Source organism: Acomys russatus, chromosome 2, assembly GCF_903995435.1.
Source record: "Acomys russatus chromosome 2, mAcoRus1.1, whole genome shotgun sequence".
Lineage (NCBI taxonomy): Eukaryota > Metazoa > Chordata > Mammalia > Rodentia > Muridae > Acomys > Acomys russatus.
This window is the reverse complement of record NC_067138.1, coordinates 23,554,857-23,574,486: the sequence shown is the minus strand read 5'-3', so window position 1 is coordinate 23,574,486 and position 19,630 is coordinate 23,554,857. Positions and strand designations below refer to the sequence as shown.

The following is a 19,630-nucleotide window of genomic DNA, read 5'->3' as shown; positions in this document are numbered from 1 at the left end:
CTCCTGTTTCATAAGTTCCCTTGCAAGACGGTGCAAAACCATTTCAAAAGGACCACCAATGTGATTTCCCGCCATAAAACATCACAGATCCCAACTGTTCTGTGGAATACAGCATTGCTTTTAAGTTGAAACTATTCCAAGTTCGCATTGGAAACATTTGGGGGCGTTGTATATATTTCATGCACATCTGTGTCCCTCCACGCCTTATTTTATTCACTTAAATTTTGCTAAAGAGTGTGAACTGAATCACTCCCATTTATAACATAGAATCATTATGGATAAAAAACTCCGTCTCTCAAGAACCACATGAAGATGTGGTCTGTTTGGACCTCTCTGGAGCTAGTCCACCCAGATTGTAATAGGCAATGATCCTGATTTATTGCAATTTACCATAAATTGCAGATCCTGGGTCCATGGACCACACCATGCTTACCACTCCCAGTGTGCTCCTCATGTCCTCTTTGTCAGTAGGGAAAGCAGGAGAGCTGGAATCACCATGGGGCTCTTTTGTCCAGCATTAGCCACTCACAGACCCCACCCCACCCCCAACCCTCCACCCCGCGCCCCCCCCACCCCCGACACTGAGACAGCAGGCAGCTAGAATATCCACTAAGTACCAGCTTGTTTACCAGAAAGAGTGGTGCCTTTTCCTCGCCCCACTCCAGGAAAGCAAGGGCTCAAACTAGTACGTTCTTGCCCACTCTATCTCTGATCAGACTGTTGACCTCACCACTCACAGAGGATGCCTGTACAGTTTTAGCTCACAGGTTCATGTGTCCACAGAAGCAATGTGGGGAACAGCAGTGAACAAAGTAATTTGAGGTAACAGGGAGTAGGGAACTTCAGTGAGCTGGGAAAAAATGACCCATGTAATTGGATGAGCAGCCTTTATATTATAATTAAGTATAAATTTAGGTTCCTGTGTGAGTAGTTTAAAAGTTTCCAACTTTTAAGAAAATCATCAACTGAGGGCTTAATGCACCCAGTTCTGTGGCCTCTCAGTATACTAATGAAATATGGCCTATGGACTACTAGTTTCTCTGACTTAGATTCCAGCCCAGTGGATCCAATGGTATCTAATGGTGTAAATGAGTAGGAAAAACAGTGTCTTGAGAAGGAGCCTTGGTGCCAAGCCAATCCATAGTTGCAGCCTATTGAGGCAAATGTAAGAGCTTGTATAGCTATTGTAGTTGTTTTATTCAAGCCTAGGGATCTGCTTTGCCCCTCCCTCCTCGGCTGCACCCAGCACAGCCTGGCAGATGGTTGGCATGTTGAATGAATCACACCTGAAGCTTCTCCTCCTAAGCCTTCTGCCCAGGTGAGCGAGTGGCTTGGTGTTAGCTACGACTGAGTGAAACCAAGGCAGCCATGAAAGCCTGTCCACAAATTCCAGAGACCCAGTGGCCACCATGATTTTAATGTGGCTTCTGGCTTCATGGCATTTTCTCAGGGATAGTCTTTTCTGAAGTTTATCCCAGGACCATTTCAAGAGTATGAATTTCTTAGACCAATGAGGTGACTGGGCAGGTAACGGTGCTTGCTGTTAAAACAGAATGACTTGAGTTCAATCCGGGTACCCACATGGTAGAGAAAACTGGCTCCCACAAGTTGTCCTCTGGCCACCACACATGTACCATAGTGCACATAATAAATAACAATGTGACTTTTTTTAATTAAAAGAATATGACTTTTCTTACTTCCAAGCATTATTGTGCTAGTTGGTTTTTGTAACATGACACAAACTGGACTCATCAGGGAAGAGGAGACCCCAGCTGAGGACGTGCCTCCATCAGAGCAGCCTGTGCTCTTGTTTGTAGGGATTAGTGTCATGGGAGGAACCATCCCACAGGGAGTGGCAATACTGCTACCCCTGGGCAGCTGAGCAAGCCACAGAGAGAACAAGCCAGTAAGCAACACCCGGTTGTTCTCTGCTTCAGTGCCTGCCTTGACTTCGCTTAGTGATAAACTATAACCTGTAAATCAATTCAAAACAACAACAACAACTGTCCTCCCAAAGTTGCTTTGGAGTGTGGTGTTTATCTCACGGCAACAGACACCAAACTAGAACAGAAATTGGTACCAGAGAATGTGGTATTGTGGTGATAGACATCGCCATATTGTTTTGAGAGTTTTGTAGAAGGATCTAGAGACTTTGGGCTTGAGGCCACTGAGTCCTCAGGGCTTACAAAGCTCTCATGGGAGCTTGCATTTTAGAGAGAGAGGCGGATGATGGAGCACTGGCTCACAGAGTTTCACAGGGAAGACAGGCCATTTGGTTGCCATTTTGAAGTAAGACTCTGTGGCTTCTGGTTAGTTGGGACTGAAAAATCAGCTTTGATTAATCAGAGACCGACAGCACTGAAAGATCTTCTGGGATGTATTTCCTGAGGGCCAGCACACAGAATCTGTGGTCCAGAGTGGGCCAAGGCTGCATCTTAAGCTGGTAGCCAAACTTGGTTATATGTAAGAGTCTCCCACGAGGTACTGATTTTGGCAGCATGAAAGCAAGCCAGGAAACAGCACTCCTCTGCGGTCACTGTGTCAGATCCTGCCCTTAGGTGCCTGCCTTGCCTCCCTGCCCTGACTTCTCTCAGTGTCAGACTGCAGCCTGGAGAGCTGTTAAGGTGAAATAAGCCACCCCCTACCCCAAGGTGGATTTGGTCAGTGTTGTATCGCAGCAGCAGAGATCTGTCACGAGAACAGAAGTAACTTGTAGACGAAGAACTGGTGTACACATTACAGGAATGTGGTGGCAACCTCAGAATTTTACACATACAGTGGGCCAATCTTCACTCATTAATATCTATCAGATTTAATGTAGCAGGATATACTAGCTCCTGCAAATAGCCTTGCCAGAAAGGTTGTTTAATATGGTTTGTGTTTGATAAAGGCTCTTTTATGTTCAGCAGTCAGGGGTCAGTTTTCTCTAGAAGGAACGAGCAGGCCAGTATTCTTAACCAAATACCACAGCCTGTGCGAGTGGCAGAAAATGCACACAGAGGCTTCCAACTGCGTGGCCCAGCTGCAGAGGGAGTGGGCAAGAACAAATTAATCCTCAGAGCTGGATTTCTGAAACCTCTGGAAAGAAACATTTACATTTCAAATCAAAACATTTCATTACTGGGGAGAGCTGTCTGCCCAAGCGTGAGCACTCCCACGCTTGGTAGACGGACCAGCTGAAACAGTGCTATTTTATGAATGTGCTAAAAGTAGAAGTGTTTATTTCAGTGCCCATGTTAATCAGTTGTTTTTTGGTCTTCCTGTCTGTAAATAATAGCACATTGTTCAACACATCTTCATTCTGAAATCGTTGGCCTTTTATATGGCGTAGGATCAGACACTTTGTCTGTATTTGCCTAATCACTGGGGCCAGAAATGTGAAAGGGAAAGCTAGCAAAGGCTTGGGCTCAGCTGCCCCTGGAAGTCCAGGATAGATCGTGGTGAAAGACTCTGAGCTCGTCAGGGGACTCTTCTTTGTTGTAACAAGATGTCTCTGGTCATAACACACACTGAAATTCAGCTCTTCATCCTGCCACAAACCAGAAAGATAGATAGATAGATAGATAGATAGATAGATAGATAGATAGATAATAAAGAGATAGAAGATAGATAGATGATAAATAGATATAGATAGATTAATTATAAGAAATAGACAATTGCTTTCAAATAGATGATAAATAATCAGATACAGCATAAAGATAGATAGGATAGATATGTAGATAAATGACAGATTGATAAATAACTATTAACAAGATCTGCTAGAATATAAAAATTTTGCCTTTGTATCATTCATATTTATCAGCATTTTCTCCCACTTTCTCCAAGATATTCATCCTCATTTTTATTTTTAATTGTATAAAGTAATATTAATTTATCATTTTAATAACTTTTATGTGTATAGTTCAGTGCTATTTAACACATCCACAGTAAACCATTATCCACTGTAGAACTTTTTTTAGCATCTCAAATAACGCTACACCCACCAAACAACAAATGTCCTGTTGCCTTTCTCACAGCCTGCTTCTCACAGTAGCTTCGGATCTATTTCCTGTCTCTAAAAGTGCCTAGGCTAGGCACCCCATGTACATGGAACCGTGCACTGTCAATCCTTCTGTGACTGGTTTATTTTACCTTAATGTGTTGACCAGTGTTGTAGCATGTGTCAAACCCTGTTCCTGTTTACAGCTGAGTAATATTTCCTTGTGTGGATACACCACAGTTTGCTTATCCATTTCATGTATGTGTTAAAAGACACTTAGGTTGGTTCCACCTCTGGCTGTTTTGAACACTGGTGTACAAGTGTCTGCTTGCGTCCCTTCTTTCAGTGTTTTTGGAGTAAGTATCTATGAATACAACAGCTTACTCCTATGCTAATCTTGCTTGGTTTGGTTCGTATGAGACAGGATCTCACTATGTAAGCCAGGATTACAGAGTGGTGATCTCCACTATCACTTGCCAAGTGCTGGGATTTCCAACTCGTGCTTCCAATCTCAGCCCAGTCTTTAGCTTTCTGATGCACTGGTAAAATTTTTCCATAGTGTCTGCGTCACTTACATTCCTATTAACAACACAAAGGGTTCCAGCCCTCTTCATCCTGCCAGCACTTGTTAGTTTCCATTATTTCTGTGATAGCTATCCTAAGCGGTGTGGAGTGGATTAGATTTGTGCCCCTACTACAGGCTAAGACTACCGACCATCATGCCCTGTGCCTAGGCACCAATTATGTATTTTTCTTTGGAGAAATGCTGATTTCTGGATTGGTCCATTTGGTATTTTTGCCCTTGTGCTCTAAGAATATTTATATTCTGGACATTACTATATCACATGTACTGTTCATATGTTCCTTCAAGGGTTTTAGGGTTTATGCCTGGGGCTTGCCTTTTTTCTCCATGGAAAGACAAGCATCTGCATCGGCGAGTGAGGTATAAGGAGTTTCAGGTGATGATCATTAGTGGGATGGAGAGCCTGAGTAATGTGATAGAGAGAAATCCCATGGGGAGAATATGGAGGGAACTCCAGTGAGGGTAGTCAAGTGTCTCGTGTGACACGCCCAATCCAGACATGGCAACTAGGAAAAGGATGGAGAGAAAGGCTAAAATGTAAGAGGGCTGATGGACCTGAGTCTGGTGGCATGAACCTGTAACATCAGCACTCAGGAAGCAGGGGCAGAAGGATCAGTAGTACTAGCCTGTGGTGAATTCTGAGTTTGAAGCTAGTCTGGGCTACATAAGGACTCTTTCTCCAGCAAACTAGTAGGAGAAGTGAGCCAGTGGGAGAGGGGGCGCTGAGAAGCAGCCGGAATGGGGAGGCATCAGACATCACAGGTTTGTTTGTTTGCTTGTTGAGAATAAATCTCTTGTATCCATCCCAAAATAGCCTCAAATTTGATATGTAACTGAGGATGGCCTTGAATTTTTGGCCCACCTGCCTCTAGCTCTTGAGTGCTAAAACTAGCAGTGGGAGCCACCATACCTAGATCTGTTGTACTGAAAATGGAATCCTGGGCTTCTTGCATGCTAGGCAAGTACTTTTCTGAGCTAAAAGACAGCCCCATGAATTTGTTCTCATCACAAAAGGAAGTTATCCAGAATTTGTACATTCAGGTCTCTGCTTGTAGGGTAAAGGAGATCCGGCTACTGTCGAGAGAATAACCACTAGAGGGCGATAGTGGAGCAAAAATTGGAAACAACCCATTGCAGGATTGTTGTTAGGACAGGGGCATGGTGATGCCTCTGAGATAGATTGTGGTGCAAGGGGACATAGCTCATCTTGAAGCTTGGTCTGAAAGACTTGCTGATAGACTGAAATTTCAGGTCAAGGGAACCTTCACGTAAAGATATACTTGAGATTTATTTTATTTATTTATTTATTTTTTTTTTTTGGTCTGAACTGAAATAAGGAAAATGGGAGGGCTGAGTAGAGTCAGAAGTCTGTCCTGTATGTGTGACCTGTCAGATGCCAAGATTCCCTCTGCCGACCACCTTCATTAACTCAACAACTTATTGCTGATAATACAGTTACTGCATGTTAAGCACTACGATGAAGATGGCCAGAGCACCAAACACAGCTGGGCTTCTGTCTTCCTGTGCTTGCCTGCTAACAGGATATACACCAAACCCCTGCTTACCACAAGAAAACGGAGCCCACAAGAGTTTGTGTTTGTTCCTTTTGTCTGGGTGGGAGGTGACCATCATCTTTTAGTTCCATGGCTCCTAAAAGGCTGTGGAGCCATTGAGAGGACATACAGCCATAGGATGTTGACATCACTAGCTCCACCCACAAAAAAATCACTGGAGAAATTAAACAGACTAGTTTGGAAAAGTAAATATAAAACTTTGGCCAATAAGGGGGGGAAAAAACTGAATTCCTTGTTTCACTTAGCCTGAACAGTCATGTCCTGCAGAAAGTCCTTTTGGCTGTGTCTTAAAAGCAAGCCCTGAAGTAAGTGGCCTTGATCAAGGAAAAGCAGTTACATTTCTCTTAGCATTGCTTCATTGTCCTTACCAGGCATAGACTCTCTGTACAGCAACAGCTGCCAGAGGCTGTTGACTGGCCCAGTTTGATCGGTGTACAGGCTGGGTTGGTTTTGGACGTTTGAGCAGAAGATGACCTCATAAAAAAGTCGTTCTTGATAAATGAGAGTTGAGAATTAACCCAGACCATTCAAGGAATATGGCTTGAGACCTGAGGGTACGAGTTTTTTGTTGTTGTTGGTCTTTGTTGTTGTTTGTTTGTTTGTTTGTTTGTTTTTGTTTTTGCTCGTCTTGTTTTGAACCAGAATCTTTCTATATAGCCCAGGTTGGCCTTGAATTCATGACCCTCCTGACCTGCCTCTCAAGTACTGGGTTATAGGAATGTATTAACACACCAAGATATTTCCATAGGATATTGAAAACATATAGCCATTGTCCCTAATGACCAAGCTGATTTACATAACCACATAGCATTGGCAAACTATTGTTCCCAAGCCCAAGATAACTCCTTTTATTTAATGTTTCAGGAAAGGGTAACGAAGCTTGCACCCCGTGCTCATTCCGAAGAGGATTTGTCTGCTTTGTTTGAGGCATCGATGAAACTGTACTAATTACCATTTATTGGGAAGAATCACCATTGGCCCTGGCAACAGGTTACAGAGAGAAGACGTTGATCAGGCTCCACCTTTGTCTTTTTATCTCCACACTTAATTTAAATGTGATATGATTCTATCCTTTGGGAGAGTCCTTGCCGTTCAATCTGTAAAACCAATGGGCCACACCCCAGGGGTCAGTGTTCCTGCACCAAACCCCACTCCACATTCTGCCTCTCAGTCCATGTGCCAAATGGACCAAACCTTCCACCAAATGCATAAATATGTGTAGCCTATGTCTAGACACTGCAGGGTCTAGAGATTTATCCTAAAGAAATACTAGCATTAGTGTGCAAAGAAATATGACAAGGATGTCTGACAGCACTATTTGGGTAATAAAAATTAAAACGATCTAAATATTCATGTATACATTCTAATATAGTACATGGTAGGTTAATAAAGATGAAGTAAATCTCTTGGAAATATGCCTGTTTCATAAAGAGTGTTGGCAGAAAACAGGTGGCAGAAAAATTATATAATGGTGCACTCTGACTTAACTCTTCAATTATATATAAATGTATCTATATAGAGAAAAGTTACAGATCAAAATAATAAAAGACATCAGGAAACTGGAGGAATAGAAAACAAAGGTGAAATGTGCACTTAGTGTTTTATGCATTCGGGTTTCTTCTAAGGTACTGAGGTTAGAACCCAGGGTCTTGCACACATTAGGCTGTGACCTACCATGGAGCCACATCCTCAGCTCTTGGGGTTTAAAGCAGCTAGAATGGGGAGGCATCAGACATCACAAGTTTGTTGGTTTGCTTGTTGAGAATAAATCTCTTGTATCCATTCCCAAAATAGCCTCAAATTTGATATGTAGCTGTAGTTTAAGGCCTGCCTTCAACTTTCTACATAGTCAAAGCTGCTCTTGAATCTTGGGTCTTTTTACTGCTGTCTTCCCAGCACTGAGATATAAATGCACACCACACCAAGCCTGTCCTCTCACTTTGTGTTCTATACATATTTATATTGTCTAGGTTTTTTTTTTAAAGAAAGCAGTTTTCTAATCTGAAAGGGGGAAGGCAGGGCTGGGAAGATGGCTCCACAGGTAAAGCGCTTGCCATCCATACATGAAGACTTGAATTCAGAGCCTTCCCCCACATCCATGCAAATGCTAGCTACAGCTTCATACAGCTGTAAACTTGGCACTGGGGTGGCATCTGGAGACAAGCAGATCCCCAGGGCTCACTGAGCACCCTGGCCAGATTCATCAAGAGACCTTGTCTCAACAAATAAGGTGTAGAGTAATAGGAAGACACCTAATGTCTACCTCTGGCCTCTACACATGCACACGAAAGCATACATGCACACAGTCATGCACTGTAGACACACACACACACACACACACACACACACACACACACACACACACACGCACACACACACGACAAGCAAGGCAAAAGTTAGTAATGTGTTTGCCACACAGGCCTGAGGACCTGACCTTGAATCCACAGCGCACACATTAACAGCTGGTGCAGCAGTGTGCACCTGGCACCCCACCTCCAGGGGTGCAGAAACATCAGGCTGTCCCAAGATCCCTGGCCAGCTACCTCATCTGTTGGTGAGCTCCAGGTTTAATGAGAGATCATTTCTCAAAACACAAGGTGGGGAGCAACATGAAGACTTCGAGGTGCTGGATTTTTTTCTGTCATCTGAATCTTACTTTACTTAGCCAAAGCCCTCTTTAGCTTGAAAATATTATGAATATATTTTATTCATTACCTACTCTTGAATGTGAGATTTTGAATTCAAGAAAATTAATGAAAAACAATTTGAGATATAAAAATGAATTCTTTATCCCTCATATATTTGATGCTTTTTCCTAACAGTAGCCAGATGTCTAAATGTGACTCACCAGAAATGTCTGGTGTTCGTATTGACAATGACTCTGCAAAGGAAAAATTTAAAGGCCATGCATTAAGAAACAGATTTAGGAAGTCTTTTTTTTTTTTTTTTTTTTTTTTTTTTTTCCCTAATTTTGTTCATCATTTTGCTCTTTACAATTTGAAAAAATGGAAAAAGAAGTGTTTTGTTATCTGTTATCTCAGTACTCAGGGAGGCAGAGGCAGGCAGATTGCTGTGAGTTTGAGGCCAGCTGGTCTACAAACCAAGTCTAGGGCAGCCAAGGTGACACAGAGAAACCCCGGCTCAAAAAAAAAAAAAAAAAAAAAAAAATCAAATCCTAGTTTTCTATTGATTTTCTTTTAAAAACATTTCTAAAGTTGCAGGTTTACTTGGTTTTCTTGGCAAAGAAGGGGAAATTAAGCAAATAACATCTAAGAGTTTATATAATGCTACATTCATAGAATTATCACATATGATAGCATTTTTACTTAATCATACATTGCTAATTCATTCTCAGTTAGGCCACGTTACCATGATTTATTGTCACACGCCACAATAAACAGATGACTGGTTTTGCTCTCTTGTCCCTTCTCCATGACCAGGAGGGGCTATGTTGAGTTTGGCATTGTCTGTATAACTCTGGACACAGCTGTAGGGTGTTTTTTAAGTATTCAATAAAGTGATTCTGCTCTTGTAAAACACAAATACAGTTTCAAAACAGAAAGCAAGCGTGTGCACAAAACTGCTTTTCTGGCCTTTTAACCCTGAAAAAAATAAAAAAGATTAATGGTTGTTTGCATTAGAAACTGTACCCTAATGAGGCACGCTACCCTGGGGAGGGGGTGTGAGCATAGGACAACTGTTCACCTCCGGGTAGACACTGCACAGCATGTGATTTTTCTGATGCCAGTAACCCCAAGCAGACAGCTGCCATTAAGTGCCTGGCCCCCGGGGAGCCGTTGGCAGACAAGGCCATCCCCATTACAATAGCCTGGGGAAGCAGGTCTCCTGAGCACAACCACAGTGAGTGGGACTGAAATTAGTTCTTAAAGCCCTTGGTTGAATTGCTGGCAGCTGGCTTGGGAGGGCCAGGTTCCTTCTGTTATTGCTCCTCTGATTTTTCAACTCCAATCACTCTCAGCTTAAATGAAATCTCCCTTCAAACTGCAACAACTGCTTTAGACATCCCATGGGGTAGCCCTCATGAGAACACCCAGGACAGCTAACTTCAAACCTTCATTCTTTATGGCTTTAAATATTCAATTTTTAACTGGGTGGTTTAATCACTTTGTAATCTGTAGACATTTTTATACCTTGGAAACTAATTAAAATACTCAAGAGAAAAGAAAACTGGCATATGATCCCTTTACCCAAACACGACTGTTGTCGTGTCATCTTCTCTTTCCATTTTTGTCCCCACATGGGAGTTATGGGTAGTTTTCAGCTCTTTTCCCAGGAGATACAGCATTTTAAGCTTTCCCATGTTTCCACACAATCTTCATAATCACTCCTTTAAAAGGCACACAGTGGTTCACAATTTGGAATTTTAATCAGTCATCTGTAATACAGGTGACTGAGATGACTTAAATTTCCACTCCCAGCAGAGCAGGGGCAGATGATGGGAGTGTCCGTGGAGTCCTGACGCGGAAGATGGAAGTATCTGTGCAGTTCTCACACTCTCAGTCCCTCTCTTGAGTTTCCCCACGTTGAAGTCTTACATTTTAAGCATGAGCTTTTGACTCATATTTGTAAATGTACTGAGTACCTCACTTTAGGGTTGCCTCCTCATGCCCTTCCTTGTCTTTCTCTTCAGCATGAACCCTAGCACCATGACAGATGCAGTGAGGTTCATTCACACTTTTTGTTTGTTTGGTTGGTTGGTTGTTGTTGTTGTTTTTTTGGTGTGTGTGTGTGTGTGTGTGTGTGTGTGTGTGTGTGTGTGTGTGTGTTTTAAGTCAGGACGGTTTGCCTTTGGTACCCAGGGAGTTTCCAGAACATTCCTTGGGTACCAGAATCTTAAGATGCTCAAGTCTTTTGTATAAAATGATATAGATGTTACTTATAATCCCATATAATTTAGATTATCTGGAGATGACTTACGTTGTCTGATACAGTATAAAAAATTATTTTGTGTTGTTTAGGGAATGTCAAGCATGAGGAAAGTCTGTATATGTCTAACACAGGTGTGTGTGTGTGTGAGTGTGTGTGTGTGTGTGTGAGTGTGAGAGAGAGAGAGAGAGAGAGAGAGAGAGAGAGAGAGAGAGAGAGAGAGAGAGAGAGAGAGAGAGAGAGAGAGATTGGGACCCCTCTCAAGCCAATTTAATTTGACTTCCTGCTCAAAGATTAGTGATAAAGTCTTACCTATTTTTTTCATACCAGGCATTTGAAGAGTCCTCTGCAAAGTAAGGGTTCCTTGGACTTCTGACCACATCCTTTTTTCCATCAGTGTCATACTATAAGGCCCGTTATACTAAGACATCCTCTAACCTGTTCCCTGGTTTGCAGGCAGCCATCTTGGAACAAGCCACAGAATAGGAAACACCTCCCTTGCCACCCCTGCTGCCTTCAGCTGGCATTCAGTGCGCTGGAGGCGCCACTGAGCTGAGATGGCAGAAGCAGGTGTGTGGAGATGCAGGATCTAGGACTACATTTGGTGATGTCTTTATGTTAGCAGAGACCTGCTGGGGCACAAGACACTACATAGCAAGAACAATAGTGTGTGTGGCCTTAGGTGCGATTGTCCCCTGAATATTTTTGTTCTAGGCTCACTTGAATCTGCAGAATGCATAGAGATGGAGAGATGACTGGATAGCTTGACAGTGCACAGCTCAGATGAACTCAAATCAACTTATAAAATTTGAGTGAAGTGAAAATGAAACTATAAACCACCAATTTTTTTCCTTTTTGCCTTATTTTTATTTATTTATTTATCTGTTAATTATTTTTGCCTTCTTGGACCCCTGGGATTGGTTCCCTAGACAACAGGCCTGCATTATCACAGTCATGAGCCATGGTTTTGCTAGCTGAGAACAATATACAAATGCTTTTTTCTACTAGTCATCTGGGTGTGTAAGTGCAAGGATTGCTGCCCTGTGAGAGCTGAGAGAGAGACAGAGAGCCGTCCCCAAGACCCGCCCCTGGCCCCAAGGGTCTAAATTGCTTCTCTAATCAGAAACTTCTGGAAGCTAGATGTGTACATGCTCCCTTGATGGCATTGACAATAGTTACAGGGCAAATATTTATAAGACAAACTACTCTTCTATTTAAAAACAGAAGCTCATATAGCTCAAGCTAGCCTCAAGCCTGCTGCACTACCAGTGTGCAATGCACCCTCACAGCTGGGTTCATGTGGTACCGGGAATTGAACCTAGGGCTCCATGCATTCTAGACAAAGCCTCCACCAACTACGCTACATCCTGAGACCTACACGGTTGTTTTCTCACAGTCATTCTAGCAGATTTGTAGGGAGCTATTGTCACAGATTTGATTCATGACATGATAGTGAACATCTTGTCCCACATTGGTTTGCCACCTATCCTTTACAAATGAAGATGGTCGTTTTAAAAAATAGAGGCTCCCAAAGGTAAAATGCCTTGCCAGAGTTTACCCCCAAAGCAGCCTTGTCAAACCAGGCCCCAGGACATTAACTCAGCAATGTTAACCATAAACCCAATATTGATCTTATGCTTGTGTTGGTCACTAGATGTATATTGCATGTGTTGCACCATTTGCTGATTAAAACAGCTTTGTAAAGCTTAAAGTTGTCTCCATCTTATGGATGATAAAGCCGGGCCTCAGAGAAGTCACATTATTTGATGAAGATCACAGTGCTGGCAAATGATTTGGCCCTACATACAGATCTTGCTTTGGGTAACCTCCCAGTATAAAGTGCTTATGACAGGTTCTGGGACTACAGAGACTAGTAAAATAAAGTCCTGCCCCTTAAAGAGCTCGCCATCCATCAAAAACAAAGTGTCATCACTTGAATCATAGAAGTAATTGCTAAGTTGCCGTGGAGACCTTCAGGAATGTGTAGATTGAACAGTTAAGTGTAAGAATGAGACCGTGATGCTGGCTCTTGGACAGATCTGATTTTTTTTTTTTTTAGTATCTTATAAAGAAGGCAGTGTTCTCTCTACTTTCTAGAAGGAGAGTTCCTTAAGCCCAGTCATCCCTCTTGCTTTGTCATTCTCATCAGTTTTCACAATTGCGACTGTGTGACAAGGATTAAAAACTATGAAAGGAAGGAAGGAGAAGGAGTGCTGTGCCATGGGCTACCAAGACAGAGAGAGATGGTGGAATCCTGTCACCCACAAAAAAAGGGCAAACTCTTAGTTCCACACAATATCTAAGCTTAGTTCCAGGCACTAAACAGACAAGCCTCTCTGTGACCTCTCTGTCCCCAAACTCCCACCTTGCTGGCCTTCAACAACAAGGAGGGCTCCCTGTAGGACAGAGGCCCCTAGAGACCCTTTTGGAGGATGATGTCCCTCCTGCCACACCTTTCTTCCCCACCAATCTGTAACCATCCCTCTTGTTTCACTCTTCCTAGTTTTCCACCCATGGAAACATCGCCCATGGACCCACTTATTTGTATCTTCCCAGTGCTGAAGCCAGGACTCCAAGTGTCTTCAGAGCTTTGGGGAATGATTAAGTTTAATTGAAGTCATAAGGCTATGGCTCCTTAAGCAAAAGAAGCCACAGCTCTTTCTCTCTACACATAAACATCCAGTAAGAAATAGGACACCTTCCTTTCAAGAGGTTATTCCAGGTAGAATATGCATGTTGGCTTGCCCAGCCTCCAGAGCCGTAAGAAATAAATGTTATAACCTAGGTTACAGATACTTGTTATAATAGTCCATGCTGGAAAAGACAGTCCCAAAGAGAAAAATAGGAGATTACACTGAGGTTAGATTACACAAGTACTGTTCTAAGCACTTTCTTGCCTCGATCTCTAAACATTTTACATGCCGTTCCCTTCCATGGATCCAGAATGGTCACCATAAAATATACTTTCGTCGAAATCTTTCAGTAGGGGATGGGAACACAGCTCAGTGGCATCTGAGTAGCATTAGTGAGTTCCTGGGTTTCATCATCCACACAGTCAACAGCAAAAAAGAGGAGAAAAGAAGAAAGGAATGAAGGAAGGAACAGAAAAGGAAAAAAAAAATCTCTCAGGGGCTGTTTCTCTCCCTATAGAAATCAAGAAACCCAGATTTGAAGTGGCCTCTGAGCATCCTCTGTGTGCCTGTCTGTATCTGTGCTTTTCTGTGTGTGTGCCTGTCTGTCTGTGTGGCTGTTGCCTATCTATGTGACTGTCTGTGTGTGTGCCTGTCTGTCTGTGTGGCTGTTGCCTATCTATGTGCCTGTCTGTGTGTGTGCCTGTCTGTCTGTGTGCCTGTCTGTGTGTGTGCCTGTCTGTCTGTGTGGCTGTTGCCTATCTATATGCCTGTCTGTCATTTATTATCTGCCCCATTTCTCTTCTTAATATGTAAACGAGGGGTAAAGGACCTTTATGTCTGTCTTTATCATGGAAGATCTTCATCCTCTCCTGTTATAGCCAGTATCCACAGCAGTAACTTGGCAATATGTATTTGAAGAATAGAAATAGAACAAGAATGAAACAGGCTATTTTTGTTGGCTGAAGTCTCACATCCTGAGTGAGAAAGGCTTCGTGCCCAGATCCTCAGCTGCATGGATGAGTGCTTGAGCCAACACCTCTTTCCCATAATATCGTATTAGAACAAAAGGTAAGGAGTGTTCCAGAAGTCACATCCTAAAAACAAGGTTCCATGGTCCACTTCAGATGCTAGATCAGCCTGGGGGAGCCTGAGATCTACCAGGTCAGTGGACAGAGAACCCGCAAGCTGAGCGAGAGCAGCCCTCTCTAAAGAGCAAAGTTATTGACATAAAGTGTCCAGACAGTCCCGAGGAGCGTCCACCTCAGCAGCCTTCCTGTTATGAAGCTGATGTTTCCTCTTGCTTCAAAGCCCAGTTTGAGTGTTTGTCTGTTTGTTTCCACATTTCTATGATGCTTTATTCTTGAAAATTTCATAATAAAGGTTCACAAAAGCATTGAAGTATATAGCATACTTACAGATTTGGATATTTTTAAATTGTTGGTACTTATACAGAGGAAAAGTCATGGGTGGTTACTGAGACCCAGTAGCTAATGTAAATACAGGGTTGGGTTTTTTGTTTGTTTTGTTTTTTGTTTCACCTCATTAAACCTGACCAATAAAACATCTTTACTTTTCTTGATAGTCTTCAAAAATAGAACATTTTCTTTCTCTCTGCCGGCAGCCATCAGATGAGCCAAGATGGGTGCATACAAATACATCCAGGAGCTATCCCAGAAGAAGCAGTCCAACGTGGTGCGCTTTCTTCTTAGGATCCGCGGCTGGCAATACTGACAGGCAGGGATACAAGGCCAAGCAAGGCCATGTCGTTTACAGGATTTGTGTCCGCCGTGGTAGCCACAAATGCCCCCAGTTCCTAAGGGTACAACTTAAGGCAAGCCTGTCCACTACGGTATTAACCAGCTAAAACTTGCACGAAGCCATCAGTCTGCTGCTGAAGAGAGAGCTGGATGCCATTGTGGGGCTTTAAGAGTCCTGAATTCCTACTAGGTGGGCGAAGATTCCACATATAAATTGTTTGAGGTTACCCTCATTGATCCATCCCATAAAGCTATCAGAAGAAATCCTGACACCCAGTGGATCACCAAACCAGTCCACAAACACAGAGAGATGCGTGGGCTGACATCTGCTGGCCGCAAGAGCCGTGGACTTGGAAAGGGGCCACAACTTCCACTACACTATCGGTGGCTCTGGCCATGCAGCCCGGAGAAAGGGCAATACTCTCCAACTCCACCATCACCGCTAAGACACGTAATGTTTCTAAGATTCATGCCCAATAAACAATTTAGGGCAGTCATGTCTGCTTAGAGGTGTTATTTGTCTGTTGAAACTAGTCTGCAGATTGTCACGAGTGCTTTGTGGAAGTGTACAAGTTAAAGTGAAATAATTGTTTGAAGACCTAAAAAAAAAAAAAAAAAAAAAAAGGGACGGGGAAACTACAGTAGACCAATTAGTCCATGTGAATATTAATGGATAGCCAACTTCAGTGCATTAGAAATTAAACTTAATACTGGGTAGAAACTATTTGATATTTCTCATATTGATTATTCCATTATAAGACACCTTCTGTTTGGATGTTATCAGTATTTTTTCTCCAACACTTTTGTTCACCACTAGCCATGCAGACCCTTGAAAACATTCAGCTATAAATAGCCATCAGTCTGAGTAGGGACCTCACATTGTCTCTCTTTCCTCTTGGCTCTACAAGGTCCTGAGGCCAGGTTAGATGGCTGTCTTTTGTTGTTGCCCACGAGCAGACAGTGGTTTGCTCACCTTGTAGTATTGGTAAGCAAAGGCCTTTACCCTGGAATTTTCTTCTGTTGTCTGGAGACTGCTCTTTAGAACCTCAGTTCTTAAAGCCATGTATTTACTGACAGCAGACACACCAAAGCAAAGCAAACTTTGCCTTTCCCAGCACACAGAACAGCCAAGGCTACACAGAGAAGCCCTGTGGAAAACCGAACCCAACCAGCCAAAGAAACAACACCCACAAAAGAAAAATGAAAACATTTTGAGTGTTTTATGAACTTTAAGCTGACATAATAAAGTCGTCAGCATACAGTGGAAGCTATGCAATGTTTATAATTAAATGGGGCTCTATAGTACTTATGTTAAAGAAAAAGGAGACTTACTAGCTCTTCTTTTCCTAATCCCTTAATCCTGTGGGTTTAGAGTGAGAGACTCAATTTTTTCCCTCTGGGGTCTTAATTTTTATGTGGCTTCTTATTGCATCTTTTATCTCTTCTAAAACTCTAAATCCCTTCAACATAGCTTCGCTCCTTCCACAGCTGAACTGGCAGCAGGCTGATCTTTTTATTGGTGGGTAATGGGTTTAGTCTGATTGCTGACAAGGGAACAATGAGAGGATAAACAATTCCATTTGGGACCATGAAATTCCCCATCTGTTGAGTGCATTCATGACTGAAGAGCTCTGGGCAGAGACAGATGAATGAACCTGCCACGCCGATGTTAATGACATCCGTCATACAACTGAACATGTGGCTTCATAAATCAGGAGCTAATAGTAATACTGGTTGCTCATGTCATGAACAAGCCATCAGATTAAATGCCTAAGCATTTGCCTTGACACTGGGCTTGATGGCCTGACTTATATTTCTGGTATTTCTAGGAAACAGAAAAAGACAACTTTTCTGATAACACACTCAAATATTTGTAGAAGTTGCACATACTGGTGGGGCAGCCACTGGACATGCACCTGTCTTCAACCTGCAGGACTGCCAGAGACAAAGAAATAATCGACTTTAAACTGGCTGCAAAATAAAATTTTGGTGAGAAAAAAAGTAGCAGTATAAAAGAAAACAAAAATTGATCATTGTTAAAACTGAGTGACAGGTCCTGGGGGCTCAGTATGCTATGATCTCCACTTTGCATACATTTTGAATTAGTATAAAAAATAAAATATATATAAAATGGAGATAACAGTAATAAATTTTATTCCTTCTCAAGTCTCTGATGGGGTTGAAGACCAGATAGTTAAGTTTTACAATTCAGCTTAGTTCTTTAGGGGTGAAGACGTTTTTAGGACTAGTTAAATGTTTTAAGTTGATAGAGATGAGCTATGATAGATATTGATTTACATTCAGAATTTTAGACTCACCGAGATAGAAAATAAGTTTTCTTCAAAGTTGCCAAATACAAATAGAAAAAAAACCCCTATGAATGTAACATTTATATAATTCCTGATTGTTCCATTGTTATTCTTGCTGCAGGTAGTTTATTGTATATATAACTAATAATATAAATGTATATGTAAAAAGTAAAATAATAAAAAACAAAAAATAGAGATAACTGAAAAATGAGAGCATCCATTATTTAGTATAATTATTTTTTTAATAATAAGACAAAGAAGCCACCACTAACAAAAAGAAATTTTGCAACACATTTCACAGGTAGAAAATCAGTTCCACTAAACACTGTTTGCCCAGAACCCACCCACCCCAACTCACCACATGGCTTTTTCCAGGGAAAGAAGACAAATAGATACAGGACTTGGAGGTATTTGCTGGAACTGACTTGGAAGCCGCCTCCCTTAGGACTAGCTTTTATATTACTGTAAGGTGCCATACAAGCTTCCAAGGGGGGAAAGTAACTATAATGCTTATGACATCCAACAGTACAATAAGCTATTCCCAAAAGTACAACAGTGGAACTTATTCTTGGGGATAATGAACAGATGTCTAATTAGACTTAAGGCCTGCCCAAAAGGATGATAGAACTGCAGGCCTAACCAACTACCCATGGCTGCTGAGATTGTGGACTCTAGAGAAGAGGCTACTACTGACAGCTTCCTAAGCCAGTATGTATTTTAATTGCATTCTAAATATTTATACACAGGGATGAGGGTGGCTCTCCCCCACCATCAAAGAAAGCTTCTTTTGCAGCAGGTAGAGAGCACCACAGAAATACACAATCGGTCAAAATTCAGAAAACAACTGACCATGGAGAGGGACGCCAACCCCAACTACAACACAGCTCCTACACCCAAGGGTCAGATAACACCCTGAAAGTGGAACCAAGATATCTGCTCTGAGGCTGTGTCTTCTATATTGAAATCTCAACACCATGGGCGCCTAAACAAAACCGGAATGATGACAATATCAATCGATGCCACAGCGTGGATGATGTGGGACATTTCACAAGCCTCCACTCATAAATGAAGAGCTGCAAGCAATTAATGCCTGCTGTGAGAAGACCAGTTCCCCGCCCCCCCCCCGGGGATGAGTCCCCCAAATTGGTTATCCAATACCAAGTGGCCAGCCCTAACATGTATTATAGTGTTAAAAGCAACACTAAATGAGCTCAGCAGGTTGTATTTATATGTTTATATGTATTATACATCTAGCAATAATGAAGAAAAAAAAGAAATAGAGGTCATACACAAAAGCAATAGGAGGGCATGGTGGCAGATGTGGCAACGGTGGCAGTGTATGGTAATCAGGTATTGAAGGTGATCAAAGTTTTGTATATGCACGCATGAAACCCATCATTTTGTACAAGTGATAAATGATAATAGATATAGAAAAACAACAGCAAAGCAACAGTAGCTGAGCAAGCCAGAGAAACAAGCCAAAAAGCAGCATTCATCCTTAATTCACCAAACTTCCTGGCCTAGAGGCTTTTACCTTCACAGTTCAGAACGTATCCCTAGATATCGTCTGAAGAGCTCCAACCTGACTTCTAAGAATTTATCACACTGATAGACCTGAATGCGAGTGTGAGTTAGTACTAGAAATGGCCATAGTAATATCTTAATTTCCAGTAACTAGGCTGTGATGCAGTCAAAGCAAAGCCCATGAAGAACATGAGACAGAAGCAAGGCATGACTGTGCACGCCTACTATCCATCCCAGCTCCTCAGATCACCTGCAATTGTGAGTTAAAGACCAACCTGGTAAAATAGTATGACATATATATACGTATATATATGTATATATATATATACACACACACATATATGTGTGTATATATGTATATATACACATATATATGTATGTGTG

The 19,630-nt window shown here is 42.1% G+C and overlaps 1 protein-coding gene and 1 pseudogene across 3 annotated transcripts in view; both read left to right on the top strand.

Annotated features, from left to right (window-relative positions):
• The window catches only part of Adhfe1 (alcohol dehydrogenase iron containing 1), a 33,827-nt gene extending 26,222 nt beyond the window's left edge, over positions 1-7,605 (top strand). For all 3 annotated transcript variants that reach the window (XM_051159339.1, XM_051159332.1, XM_051159324.1), the window contains one exon: positions 7,001-7,605. In XM_051159339.1, the coding sequence (XP_051015296.1) occupies positions 7,001-7,084 (84 nt within the window). In that variant the 3' untranslated portion in view covers positions 7,085-7,605. The remainder of the gene's footprint in view (positions 1-7,000) is intronic.
• A 7,689-nt stretch (positions 7,606-15,294) lies between these two features.
• On the top strand, positions 15,295-15,959 carry LOC127206650 (60S ribosomal protein L15-like; annotated as a pseudogene).
• The last annotated feature ends 3,671 nt before the right edge of the window (positions 15,960-19,630 follow it).